The sequence below is a fragment of the Panthera onca genome, chromosome C1 (genome assembly GCF_046562875.1).
Source record: "Panthera onca isolate mPanOnc1 chromosome C1, mPanOnc1 haplotype 2, whole genome shotgun sequence".
NCBI lineage: Eukaryota > Metazoa > Chordata > Mammalia > Carnivora > Felidae > Panthera > Panthera onca.
The window spans coordinates 70,451,833-70,466,622 of record NC_138346.1 but is presented as its reverse complement, the minus strand read 5'-3'; the positions used below and the strand labels follow the sequence as shown (position 1 = coordinate 70,466,622).

At 41.4% G+C, this 14,790-nt stretch overlaps 1 protein-coding gene across 1 annotated transcript in view; it reads right to left on the bottom strand.

Moving 5' to 3' along the window:
* DPP4 (dipeptidyl peptidase 4) overlaps window positions 1–14,790 on the bottom strand; it is a 78,330-nt gene that overhangs the window by 20,439 nt on the left and 43,101 nt on the right. The window contains exons 11-19 of the mRNA XM_060621102.2: window positions 11,418–11,553; window positions 9,368–9,412; window positions 6,845–6,952; window positions 6,511–6,578; window positions 5,512–5,565; window positions 4,998–5,119; window positions 3,136–3,183; window positions 2,529–2,627; window positions 56–125 (exon numbers count right to left, since the gene is read on the bottom strand). Of these exons, the coding sequence (XP_060477085.1) occupies window positions 56–125; window positions 2,529–2,627; window positions 3,136–3,183; window positions 4,998–5,119; window positions 5,512–5,565; window positions 6,511–6,578; window positions 6,845–6,952; window positions 9,368–9,412; window positions 11,418–11,553 (750 nt within the window). The remainder of the gene's footprint in view (window positions 1–55; window positions 126–2,528; window positions 2,628–3,135; window positions 3,184–4,997; window positions 5,120–5,511; window positions 5,566–6,510; window positions 6,579–6,844; window positions 6,953–9,367; window positions 9,413–11,417; window positions 11,554–14,790) is intronic.

Here is a 14,790-nt window from a genome sequence, read left to right as displayed (position 1 = left end):
TAAAAACATGTACAGTGGTTAACTTCCAAATTGTTCCTTCCTCTTGAATACTTACACGTCTATTAGGAGAGGATATTTCTTGGATGTATCAAAATGAGGAGGCAAAATCATCTGATACCAAAATTCTAAACAAACAGAAAGATTAATTAGTAAATTAAGAATAATTATTAGCACATGATCTAGGTCTCTTATCTCTGTCAGTGATAAATCATAGCTAGTAGTCAACAATTTGTTAAATTAGAATTGAGAAAGAAAATGAACTGCTTGGATTCAGCATGTTTTTAAGATATAAAAATATTCTCTTTCAGGTCAGGATACTAGTTAAGATTAAAGCCATAAAGTCTTTCCTAATGTATCTATTAAATACATTGGTGCCTTGTAAAATAAAAGTGCATCTTAGAATTGCTAATGTTTTGTTTTTATGATTCTGTTCTTTGGCATCTGATCTACTTATCTAGTTTGTTTATGGCTTATGTTCTAAGCTTTCCTCCAAAATGTTTTCCTCTTCTTGAATTTCCTTGAAGATGTTTAGGATTTTTAGTTGGCCCCAACTTTATTTTAAAATTCTGATTTAATAACATTTTTGTGATTCTTATTGCCATCCCAGACCGCAAAGCTGAGTTCCCATTTTCAGCTCTGTGTTTCACAGAATGAAATCAGGTTTACACGGCACAGACTGTTGTGAACGTTCTGTATGGTCTGCAGATCTGTTTTATTCTCTGTGCTTGATTTAGCATCAGTTTAATAAAATTTGCCCTAAGTAATGAATTGGTTTCCTTTGCTCCCAAATTCAAGATGATGAGTTAGACTAATAAATGTTAAAGACACACACACAGAGACAGAGACAGAGAGAGATGTTTCATATTTTAATCAGATTATTTCCAGCTTCAGTAGATTTAGCTTGAAGGGGAAAAAAATCCATATCTCTAGAGCTGCTTCTTTCTTTCTTTTCTTTCTTTCTTCCTTCCTTCCACAGTTATTTCAGTTGATGTAAAAAGAAATGTTTACGAGTAAAATCTTTATATAAATAGATTTCTCTTTAATTTGTTTTTTGCTGATTATTTTATGCCTTCTAAATTTAAGTCTTTATTATTTTTCCATAGAATGTCAAGCTATGTGTTGACCATATTGTTTTCAGTAAGTATGCCAAACCCACCATTTCATCTCTCCTTTGTTTGAATGGGTACTAGTTGATTAGAAGTGTTTTAGCTCCATCATTCTGAAGATGGAGTGTTTTCTTTTGGGGGGGTTCTTTGTAGTCACCAGTCCCACCTCCTTCTGCCCCTCCTCCAAGACCTCGACCCCCACTTCCCCCCAGCCCTCCTTTCCTGGAGTTTGAATGTACAACCACCTCCCAGATGAGGTGGTTGTGGAAGGTGTTTCTGGAAGCTCCAACCTCCCCAGCAGGTTGTCCATCCAATCCTATGGGTTCTCTGAGTCAAAAACTTTCAGGGCCCCCCACTTTTTGTCAAGTCTCCAGTATGCAGTGCCTTCTGCACCAACAGTCGAGGTGGCTCTCCAGAACTCTAAATTCTTGCCCACCATGCCTGATTCAGGAGCCAGCAACACTGGCATCACCTAGGGGCTAATTCCAAACTCTGAACCCTGGGCTCACCCCTCCTTGCTGGATCACAGAGCCACATTAGCAAGGTTCCGGGTGATTCTATGCACATTTCATTTTTGAGTAGCCCCATGCTGAGGAGTTCTTCAGAAGCACCCTCTGTTTTCTGGTGCTTTTCCTGACATTTAATCTTGGATGAATCTTTTCTATTGAATCTTTTTGAATATTTTCTATTATTACCCTATATTACTACCCTATATTATTACCCTATATTATTACCCTATATATTATTACCCTTTTAAAATGTGAAATAAATCAGTCCTGGTGGATTCCCCCATCCCCCACGAGTAATTAGCTCTTAATGGAAAAAAACGAGCAACCAAATAAAAACAACCTGACTGCATTTCCTGCTCAAAGACCCCACCCCCACCCCCCCCAACCCCCATTCTTAGTGGTTTCTGCACATCATCCAGGCTCCCGGCACAGGGACTAGGCTAACTGTGGCAGGGAGAAGGTTAGAAAAATCCAAGATTTCTCTTCCGAATCTGAAGTTTCAGCATTTTACAGCCAACCCTAATTTTTTTATAGTCATCTCAGATATATTTTTTACTTCTTTGGGTTAAAGGCAAAATATATCAGGATATCATTAAATTAAACGCGCAATTAATACTTTATAGAGCAGAGTTCCTAACAGAATGAAGCTGGGGTATGGGGTAGCAATACTGGTTTTTTTCCAAAGGCTTCCTCTTAACAGAATTAAATTTCACATAGAAGGGTGCTGTATTTGAAAACAAAACAAAAAGTAAAACCAGCAGTTCTCGTGACAGGCTATTTCATAGACAAAATAAACTTAGGTTAGATTTACATATAATATAAAATGTGTATTTTCAGATCAAGTTGTCACGTTTGGAGAGATTTTTATTGGTGTTTCCGTGAGCAGTTCTGTTCTGAAAGAAATTCAACTTACTTGTTTCATTCAAAATAATGAAGTCCAGTTTTTTTGAGGGCATCTGGACCTCCTGCAGCATTTTATCCAAAGCTGAATTGTCTTCCAGGACCCTCAGTTCTAAATAAATATTCGAGACAGCAGTCATTCATTACAATGTGAAGAATATGGATTGTGCAAGGCTGTAATAAGTGGCAATTCACTGATGGACTATGCATTCTTTTTTTAAAATAATTTTTAAAGTTTATTTAGTTATTATTGAGAGAGAGAGAGAGAGAGAGAGAGAGAGAGAGAGAGAGAGAGCGCGCACAAACTGGGAATAGGCAGAGAGAGATGGAGACAGAATCAAAAGCAGGCTCCAGGCTGTGAGCTGTCAGCACAGAGCCCCACATGGGGCTCAAACCCACAGACCTTGAGATCATGACCTTAGCGAAAGTCAAGCACTTAACCTACTGAGCCACTCAGGCACTCCAAGGGACTATGCATTCTTTAGATTAGAAACCTTGAGTTCAAATCATTGTTCAATCACTCTAAAGCCAAAAAAAATCCCACTATGCTAAGTACATGTTGGTCCTATTCACACACACTTTTCTAATGAGCAAACGAAAGGTGAAATCTTAGAAAGTACCTTCATCGTTGCTGCTTCGGTGTAGAGTATAGAGGGGCAGACCAGGGCCTATTAACATAACCAGGGAAAAACGTTTTAGGTGAGATTTTTTTAAGAAAAGGAGATAGCATAGTTTTCAAAAACGGCATTTGTTACCATTTAACTTTGATATCATTTTGATACCATTTAGCTTTGATAGAATAACTATCATAGTGGTATAAGGGGCTTACTAAGTGCTAGCTGGTTTTTTCTCTGAAATAAGTGCAATTTGATTGTAATAAGTATTACCGGAAAGGCACGAGGATCAGGAGAATGAAGCAGAAATTGAACCTCTGGCCCTACTGGGTACCTTGGGCATGTTGCTTTCAATTTCCTCATCTGTGAGCTAAACCAGAAGACCCCTGACAGCTGCTATCTTTCCTTCCCCACCCCAAGTCCACAGTCCTGCGATGACCACGCCCACTCTCAGGCCCCGCCCCCTCAGGGTGGAGCTCTGGAACCAGGCCACCATCCCCCCCCTCCCCGGGAAGGGGCAGATTCTCCCCCCCCCCCCCCCGCCCCGCCTCCCCCCCTCCCCCCCCCACGGAATCCCGAGCCAGGGGGCACATCTGCACAGTGCCTGACTTGGATAAGCTATTCCTTTCTGGCATGCAAAAGTGTTTTTCTCACATGAACATATCTTCACTATTTATCCCAACTGTAGTAGTTGCAGACTAGAAGGTAATGTATAAAAAAGCTATTTGGTGAGCTATTTAATTTTCATGCATTTAGATAATATTAATGTTTTACTGGTGATCAGAACCACAGTGATGGCATTATACAGACCTGGGTTTGAACCCTGGCTTACCTGCTGTGTGACTTAGGACAACATATCTATGCTTCGATCTCTTTACATACAAAATGAGGGCAATATCTACTTTATAGAGTTTTCTTAGGAATCAAACAAGACCACAAATATAAAACTTCTAGCACAGTTCCCAGTATGAAATGCATGCCCAAGAAGTGGTGACTAAAAACAGTCACAGAAACTAAAATGTAATAATAAAGAAACTGTGCTGATAAAGAAAGATTCAGTTAGCTGGTTTGGAGGTCTCTTTTCGGTGAGGGGACGATTCTTTCCAGAGTATCCAGATTCTTTCATTTTGAGAAGTAACCTAGCATAGTGCTTATCCGAGTGCTTGGGAGGTGGAGACCTGGGCTTGGATCCTGTTGTTCTGCCGGTGCCACCTCTTATTAGCTGTGCCACCTGTGGAAGTCCTGTTGCCCGTCCTTGCCAAGTTTCTTCATTTATCATAAAGAAAGTGAAAATAAAACAGCAACAGAAGATGGAACAGTGAGCAGGTTGGGTGACGGGCACTACCCGCATATATTTTCTCATTTAGAGGGGCAAGTGCATAAAATAATAAAAAATTAACACTAAAAACAATCTACAACAAAAAATCTAATATATATCTATCTCTGTCTGTCTGTCTAAAACAATGAACTACCTCCGTTATACATAGGCTCCACTGTGTGTGTGTACTTGTGTGTGTGTTCAAAAGCAAGCCATGCAAGTCTCTTGGCCAAAAGGGGAGGAGAGGTGGTTAACTCACCACTTAGAGCTTGAAGAGAAGGGGACTTCAGTGATTTCAAGAGCACCTCAGATTCAAGAGAAGAAAACTGAGCAGGGCAGCAAGAATGTTTCCCAGATGGGACAGAGAAAGGGACAAATGGGCAGACTGAGCCAGGAGGGTGGTGAATGATGTCCGAAGAGAGGAGGGAACGTCAGCTGGCGAGTGGAAGGCTGGAAAAACGTGCAGCCTAAGGGAATGTTAGGAACCGCTTTGGATAGACAGACAGACATGGCGATGCTGTCTTCCCTCCCCATGTCCATTCACACTTACCTGAACATCTAAGTTGATAGTACTTTGCCTCTTTACTAAATGATACAGAATAGTACTGACACCTCTCTGGTTTCAGCTCACAACTCAGGCATGCCACTTTCGTGGAGTCATTAAGTTGGATTCTGTGAACCAATGGTGGAAATTAAGTGCTTGATGAAAGAAGAAATGAGAAGATGGAATTGAATAATGCCATATTCTGGTTTCAAAGCTATCAGAATGTCAAAGCAATGCTCAAAAACTTCTTTTTAGTGTGAGATAGATACACGAATTAATTCGTAATAACCTCAAACCTCCTACTGTTTGGAAATAACATAAAGCATCTAATAAAGCCATTCTCTTTTGGTGACATGTGGAGGTTTGATTTATAAAGGAACCAAAGCTCTTCCAGGACAGAAACTAGAACTTACAATTCTGGTTAAGACAAGGAAAAAAAAAAAAGACAAAAAAACCAAACAACCCAGAAATTGTTCTTCAGCTAAAAAGACTCAAGTCAACAAATTGGTGGAGCTCTTACTTATAAAGATTTCTTCCTCCTGGCATTCCTTTATATTCATTACTAATGTAGTATCTGGGAAGAAAACAAATGAGATGTATATTAATTATGTTTTTAAAGAAAGTCAAGCACACTTTGTTTAACTCAACACCAAGCATTAGTGCTGGCCCTTCTTGTATCATTCTTCCCTGCTCCCTCTCCCCCAGAGGCCATTTTCCCCCCATTATCTCTAAACAGGAGATGTAAACAGACTAAAATATCTGAATGCAGGAATTGCTCCCTTCATTAAAGTGACGAGTAAAAACTCAAAACAAAACAATAAAAAAAAAAAAAAAAAGAAAAAAAAGTCTCTTATAAGAAAAATGTGACTGGACAAGTAGCCTGAAGTTGAGAGCCCATGTGTCCATATTTTTCCCCATATTTTCTGTTCTAGAACACAAACTACTATCTTCCTGAGGGCCACAGAGCCACTTCTAAAGAGGACCTTCAAAGACTGCTTTGGGCAGGGGCAAAAATCCTCCATGGTGACACCCGATAACGAATTATAAAAGTGCCTTAGATGCTAATGAAAAATAACACTCCTCAATTCATGCCACAATTCGTGCATGGTAGCTGACAGCCTCTGCAAAGCTTTCCATTTTCCAAAAAGCGAGGCCGAAACATGGACAGATATAAAATAGCCTTTGCAAGCCTTCCAGAATTCGGTGACAGTTAACATTTCACGAAACGCCCCTGATTCTGGTTCAGTGTTCTAAGATGTTTAAGAAAAAGAGGCTACAGCTCTTCTAATGTGAAGCAGGTAAGAGCAAGAGGTAGAGCCACTTGGTGGCAGGGTATCAAATCTGCTAAGCATATGTGAAAATCATTAAGGCTTCCGTATGTTAAAAAGAAAAAAGTACTGAACACATTCCAAATAGACTATTCTTTATTTGTAGGAGATTTTCCCCTATTTCTGGGCAGAGAGGGTGTGATTACAACAACTATATTTACATCCATCCGATCGATTATTAGAATACTCACAGGTAATCAGTGGTAAGAGCTTCTATCCCGATGACTTCCCAAGCTCCTTTTGTAATAAATGTGCAACCCTAACGGAATTTTTTAAAAAGAGGTTTATGAAACTCTCTCGCCAAAGTTAAGTGGGGGGGTTAAATCATTTATAGCAACAGTTCAGATGATCTTAGGCCTTTTTGGGTGTCCCCACCCCATCCCATTGTACTCTAGATACTGCTTTGGAATTTGAATTAATCAGATTATTAGTACACCTTGATCAACTTTACCAAATGATTTCCACGTCAAGTTAGTTGCATTAAAAAAGAGATCAACCTGAAGTAAATTACGTAGGAATACTCACTTTCTTATCTATTTGGAAACGGCAAATGTGTTTGTAGCCATCTTCGTTGCTGATGATCTTGTAGAAGTTCTTCCCGTCAGAGGTAAAATGAGGTTCTGCAGGCCTAAACTAGAATAAAATAGAAACAAAAAACACATTAGAGCACATTAGTCTCATCTCAGCACCAACTTTAATTTTTGAAAGTCCTCTCAACATCTCTGCCCAAAACCCATGCTTCATTTACTTGCCAAATGAAACCACAGTGTCTCAAAAGAAAATTCTCCTTCTAGAAAATGCAGACAAAAAGATCTCGCTCAGGGAATTTTTTGTGCAGAGTAAATGAGAGAAAGCACATAAAAAGGCTTACACAGGACACTCAACACAGAGCAGTGGTATTGTTATCTTTGGACATCTCTCTGTGGATGATAACTCAAGGACTTCTGGCTACAAATGGGCAAAAATCAGCAGTTCAGTTTTATGAGGTAAATTTTCTCAATGTCACAGGTGTGCTTTCTTGAAACACACTATTATTATTATTGTAACTGGAAGTTTGTACCTCTTAATCCTTCACCTATTTCACCCATCTCCCCACACCCCTACCCTTCCCACAACCATGAGTTGATTGCTTTCTGTTTTGTTTGTTGGTTTGAAACAGACTATTATCTTTACTGTTTCAGATAAGAAGTGGTTTGTAATTTGAGGGATTTGTTCCCTCTTTTTAAAATACATATTTCCTTTTGAAAGCCAGGAAGTCTTTAACCATTTCTGGACTGGGTGCTATAAGGAATGTCTGTCGTGTATTTCACATGGAAACATTTTTATACTTACCATTTTTATGGTAAGTCTTTTCATTTTGCTAAATAGGATCAACAATTTACCAAAAAAGTAGTTGTATGGAAATATACTATAAAATTTCCATTTTTCACAGTTCAATAAAAGATAGTTCTCAGAACATAATGTAGTTTAAGCAGAAGAGTATCTATCCCAGCCTGAAAGGAATATGTCGCATTACGACTACATTTGAGAGCAGGTAGGAGATGGTCTTTTAAAATTGTTGGTTCACTTTACCCTAGATGTTTCCTCTTTCATCAGCTCCCATTTTGGGAAGGAAGAAAAATGCTTCCCTCTTCTATTTAGTGATTCAAAGTGGATTCATTTATGGAGCAAGCTGAGGCGTGCAATACACTTGGTGTTCTCATTACAGAGCTCTGAAACACATTCCCTCTCTAGACCTGTGTTCACAGCCTTATCTTTTTAATACATTTCCCTGTTTCCCCTGGATGGAGTTGTGCCTAGTAGAAATGTGTGAAAAGTGGCATCTGTCTGGTTAAATACAGAGAGGAAAAAACATATTTTTTTCAAAGAGTCGTGAGGAAGTGTAGCGTGTCTCTTGCCATGGAGGAAACCACTTTTCATGTTGGCAAACCTCTCCCCTCTGCCCAATCAATGCCTGAAGAAAAGGGACGTGCGAATGCTATCGGAACTCCGAGCCCAGCTGGAAGGGGTCCTGTTCCTGGACCGGGGGCCTCCCCTCTATGCCCTGAGAGATATGAGTGAAATCTTTACACATTTTGTTCCTTTGTTTCTGTCTTAAAGGAGACTTAATAGAAGTGGTCGTAAAAATTAGGTGAGATTTGTTCATCGTCTTTCTATGAGGTGCCGCAATGGCTGCACTTCCTTTGTTAACTTGTTTCGTTCCATGGTCTGGTGGCAACACGGCTGGTGATGCCACCCAAGGCGGAGCGCAGCAGGAGCGAGAAGCGTGACAAGTCCCTGCGGGTCACCGCGCTTTCTTGGATGAAACTCTGCATCTGGGGCCTAGGAAAGCGTGAAGCCACACGAGTACTGTTTCCTCCAGAGGGAGGTACACAGCAGTGTGGTGTGTTTGCCGCTGCGTTGCTACTGGATATAGTCCCATCTCCTTACACATTAGTGTAGGCTGTGGATGGAAGCCATGTTTTCTGCCTCCAAAGCACAGGACTTTGAAGATGAGGTCAATGAGCATATTTGGCATCTTAGAGGCTTTTCAGCATAGGTTTGCTTTTTACTTTCCAGGACCTACAGTTTGCCTCGAGTATGTCTTCTGTTTTGTCTGCTATTAAGTTTTAACTTGTCCTTTTACTTCTTCCAGCTGAGCATGTTCTGTATTCTGTATAAAAAGATATCTCTGCAGGGGGCATTTAAGTATTTTGATTAATAGGTCAAGTAATATTTCTGTTAATAGCAAATAACATAGGGCCCTCATTTGGTATATTTACTTTTTTTTTTTTTTTTTTTTTTTTGAGAAAGAAAGCACATGAGTGCAAATGGGGGAGGGGCAGAGGAAGAAGAAGAGAGAGAATCTCAATCAGGCTCCACGGCCAGCGTGCAATCCATTGTGGGGCTCCATCCCACGACCATGAGATCATGACCAGAGCCAAAACCAGGAGTTGGATGCCTAACCTCCTGAGGCACCCAGGCACCCGGTATATCTACATATTAAATAGCTCTGTGTATCTGATCCATACGAAAAAAAAAACCAAAACATGACTCTTAACCACTTACTCTTCCAACCCAGCCAGTGGTACTCATTTCAATGTGTTCTTGTGCCTAGGGAGAGAAAAATACAGGGACAGTGTTCCAGAGAGAAGTAAGCTATGCATTCTAATTCTTTAGCTGCAATTCATGGTAATACAAATGAAATTGTACTTAAAATAGTTGAAAACTGTCTCCATTTATATATTTGTATTTATGTTAGGACTGTTGCATTAGAACATTTACCTCTGTTGCCTAGGGCTCTGTCTCCATATGTGGACCTGGAGGGTCCACCAGCATTTTCAACTCAACAGGTACAGAACAGAAGATGATGTCATTTGTCTTGTCTCCATCCCCACTGGCTTGTTCCTACACCTTCATTCTTCTGCCTAGTGCCACCATTCACCCAAGCCAGAGATGTGGGAGTCGCTCTAGATGCCTCCACTACTCACAGCCACCTCCTCAGCCCCTGTCTCCTGGTTCTTTGACTCCTTTCTTCCTTCTCCACGGTTACTGCCTTAGCTCGGGTTCTCTTCTGATTTCCCCTGGTTTGTTGTCGTGACCTCCTGGCTGATACCCTGCGGCTCTTTTCTTCTTCCAATCTGCCCTCCACCCTGCTCAACCCCTGGCTGAACTCACGTGGCAACAGATGGTTCTATCTCATGATCCTCTTCTATTTAACACCTGGAAATAGCACCCCGTGTCCTACAAGTCAGTCCAAACTCCTGGGAATGGTGCCTGAGACTCAGTCTACCCCCACCCTCAGTTCTCATCATTGTGCCTCAACCCAACCCCTGGTCCTCTGGGAGCCCCAGACCCTGCACGCTCCAAGCCATTCACTGGATGCCTTTGCACAGCCTCTGCTCACAGGGTCCTTGTGCCCTTATCTGCCCAGGCTGCTTTAGTTCTTCCTTGTCATCTCCCATCCCCTGTCCCCAGTTGAGTGGATCGCCTTCTTCTGCCCTACATTCCCTCTGTACCTTGCTTATATCCTTTTAGGTCACAATATCTTGATAGTAGGATGATATGTTTTACAGGAAACAAAAAGCTTGAGATTTTTTTAGTTTGAATTCTGGCTGTCATGTGACCGAAGCAAGCTCCTTAACCTCACTGAACCTCTGACTCCACTGTGAGTCTTCAAGAAATGGTATCTATTATTATTCATTATCATAATGGTAATCCCTACTAAAACATCAACATTTTGGGGACAGAGCTGTGCACAGAACTTGGGACACATTAGGTATTCAATGTTTGCTGTATAAATGAACAAATGAGCACATCAAGATACAGGGTACCCAAGCTTTCTGAGGCAAGAATCTTCACTGTGTCCAACCAGGATGGGAACAGGGAGGGGAGGTGTGTAAGCACAGAGCCTATTACCAGGAAACGGCTTGTAGAGGTGTGCTTGACATATTCCAGCAAACCTTCCCTGGGCTTTGTCCCTCCTGAGGCTGCTGGTCCCCAAAGGGGCTTTAATTCTGATTCACCAGCTTGGTCAAACCTTGAAGTTTCTTGTGGGAAACCCCCCAACGCCCCAAGCACCTCAGATTTGAATTAACACTTGCCTTTGTCTTAATGTTACCACCCTTTCAGCCGGGTAGGTATCTATGTGTGTTCCAAAGCTGTTTACTGCTTAATGATAGTCACAGTATGGTAGCAGATTTGTGGCCTTTTGAATCTTGTTTTCTTTCACACATACTCAGCCAGTCATTTGCCACTGCCCATATTTTCTCTATGGAAACACACTTTATGGCCCTTGCAGCCACTGGCCCTCTTGAGCTTTTTGAATTTTGACATCAAATTCTGTCTTCTGGGTTTCCAATTACCATCTCCTCCCCGAGTGATAATATCCATAACTGAAACAGTATGACTAGTGAGTAAAGGTGAAACGGAAGTACCACCAGATATCAGATTCTCTAAAAGTTAGTCAAAACTTACCCACTGCCTCAGGATCTGACAGTCAGAAAGAATAGAAACTCAGAGTTTATCTCCTGATTCCCAATCACTCACTTTGCCTGTTTTCATACTGTCCTTGGATCACATGTAGCTTTAGAAGCAGAACATCCCCATTAAACCTTACCGCTGAGGAAATCCATTTGCCGGTGGAGTTATTATAGTCACGTATATCCATGACTGAATAGTTCTGAATCCTTCGGAGCCATTGCAAAGAAATTCTTTCTTCGTTTGCCCACGTTACATCACACAAATAGTAATCCCTGGAAGGAAGAAAGGAAGGAAAAAATGGAGGGGTGGAGGGAGGAAGGGAGGAAGGAAGGGAGAAAGGGAGAAAGGGAGGAAGGGAGGAAGGGAGGGAGGGAGGGAGTGAGGAAGGAAGGAAGTAAGGGAGGGAGGGAGGGAGGAAGGAAGGGAGGGGAGAGAGAATAACTATTTCCAGACCTTGGTACAGACAGACATTTTACTCACTGAAATCAATCTTAATAGGCATATAATTTTAAATCGTTGTTGAAAGCATTTAATAACACAATATTTTACTTTTTCTGAAAGCTTAAAGTGTAATTTAGTTTTGAATGGAAATTAAAATATATCTGACAGGAAAAACAGTAGCTAACATCAAGTAGTGGCTTGGCAAACGTGACTCACACCACAGCTCGGGATTTTTCAAGTCCTCAGCTTGGCCTTTGGTGGTGCCAGGAAGTCAAGGGTGACATTTTCCCATCTCTTTTCTGCTGTCTTGAGAGAAAATTACAGGGAGGCCAGAGACACTGGCTGAGATTCGAATATTTTCTGGTAATTTGACGTGCTTCTCTAGAAAATTCTTGCTTTTAGGGTGAAATTACAACTGACCTTTTTCTCAACTTCATTTTCAAAGGGGAAAAAATTGACCCACATCTCTACAAACTTTGAAAATCAAATAATTATACTGTAAAAAATCTTTTCTCAAGACTCAAAACATGAACTTGTGGAAAAAAAAATAAGGAACCTTAACATAAAATTTATACAAGTGGAGATATCTCCAGCATTGTGTCTTCCTCCAACACATACCTTTAAGCAGTTTTGGAACTACCTTTTGATTTGTAGTGAGATGCATAGAATTCACAATTTAATTTTCTGCTAGCCTCCCTAAATATTTGCTCCGGATCATTTATATTTTATTTTATTTACTCTTCCTAGCCCCCACTGTGATTTTGAACAATGATCTTAAATCACTCCTTTCCACTGTCTGATCAAAGCCTTATCCCCTTTTCAGAAAAATTCCCAAAGAATTTTTTCCTCCCCTCTCTTCCCCTCTGGCCCATGGCCATATCCTCTTCCTCACCCTGAACGCGCTAAAATGCTCCTTTGCTCTTCCCTTCCCAGGCTGTGACCACCCCCTCCTTGCATCTTTTTGCTCTCCTTACTTGACTGCAAGCTCTCTGAGGCAGGACCACAGCTGTCTTGTTCACAGGGTGTCCCCAGGCCCTAGCAGAATACCTGGCCCAAAACAGACACTCACCGAAATTCTTGGAAGGCAGCACTGAAGGGAAAAATCCCATCCTATTCTTTGTGGCTTAAATATTTCTGTCCTTCCTCAGAATTCACAGACCGTGTCCTACCTATCTCCACTCCCCTCATGGACACTAAAGCAAACAACCACTGTTTATTGAGCACTTAGGATGGATCACCACTTCACTATCCCCCTTTTATTGCTGGGGACACCTCCTGTGTTCATGTCCCCAGGGGTACCTCCTCATTGTCTCCGCTGCTGGTGGCAGGTACTGAAAGAAGATCATACCCCTTCACCCAGCAGCAAAGCACCACCTTCCCACATATAGGGACTCCTCTCCATTTCAGCCCTTTCTTTTGCTTATTAAGAACCGGTACACCATCAGTCTGCATGGCTGGTGTCTCATGAACACCCTGTGAGCTAGGTCCTAGCTGCCCTCTTGGTTCAACCTGCCCTTCAGTCTGAAACCACTGCAGTGCTCTGACTTCCTCAGGTCTTCTTCAAATATCCACTATGCTTTCTTAGAAACCCTCTTTTTCTACACTGATATAACCAGTCTTAAAGCGCTTACCACTAACGACTGCCAGGCTGGAGGGTGTGAGAGTGTGAGCCCCTCTTTGCACGCACAGGAGCAAGGGCGCCTCACTGGATCCAACTCTTCTGCCCTGTGCCCAGTCCTCAGGCATTAAATGAGAACATGGTAAGGCAAATAAATCTTCCCGGGAATAAGGAATAAATACTCACAGAGGGGACTGCAATAATGAAATGCAAGGGAGAAAGGAAAACTTTTTGAAATTAACTTTCTAGACCAGGGGTCTGAAGGTTTTCTTAGTATACAGCCAGACAGTAAATCTTTTAAGCTTTGCAGCCCACATGTGCTCTGTCACAACTACTTATCTCTGCCTTTGCGGCACCAGAGCAGCTACAGACAATATACAAACAAACGACTGTAGCTGTGTTCCAGTGAAATGCTGAGATTTGAAGTTCATATAATTTTCACACATCATGAAGTATTATTCTTCTCGTGATTTTTCCTCCCCAATTACTCAAATTGTAAATTCCTTCCCAATCACTCAAAATTGTAAAAACCTTTCTTACTTGCAGATCATACAAAAACGGGCATGGGGCTGGATTTGCCAGTGGGCCTGGTGTGCTTATCCCTGCTCTATGCTAGTGGTTCTTACTCATAGATCAAATCCCTTTATAAACTGGATGAAAATCATGTACCTCTCTCTAAGGGAAAAAAAAGCCTCTTCACATACTTGCACACATTATCTCAGGGCTTCCTGGGCATCGATTAGGACCATGGGCTCTAAAAAGAGCCTTCCCTTTTCTAAAGTGGCCTAGTAGGGGGAAGGGGCCGGAGGGGGGCGGGCAGAAAACTCTCTAACACGATTAGTGGATCACCTGGTACAAAGTCCTTTTATCTACTAAAAACCATAAATTATGCTCCAGGTTTGGAAATCAGCAGTAGAGAAATAACTTTTCCCCATTTGAAAACATGGAGTAATGGAATTTAGGAAGTCTGCCAGGAAACTCACATGCATCTGGCACCTTCCCTGCCCATTTCTAGATCAAAGGTTCATGAACCTGTATCCTCCACTCCCTCTGTCACTCACTGTAGCCCGAGGTGTACTCTGTACCCTGTGATGCCTCCAGAATGGCCTTTCACCAGCAAGGGGACGGTACATTTTGAATTTTCATATAAACATACTTCTGCTTAATCACAGATTCTCTTCAGGATTTGCAATTAAGGGGAGACAGAATGAGGCTGCATAACCCAGCCCTGAGCCAAGATCATGCCAGTCTGAGATGTCAATGACTCAAAAAAAAAAAAAAAAAAAAAAAAAAAAGTAAGGGAACCAATGACCCAACTGCACTTTTTATTGAAAGGTTTAAGTCCCACTTAAGACCAGAAAAATCCAACAAGCAGGATTATCAACTATCTTGTGTGCTATTTGCTGATTTTATTCTGTAAAAACAGAGAGGCATATACTGAGGAGACTGG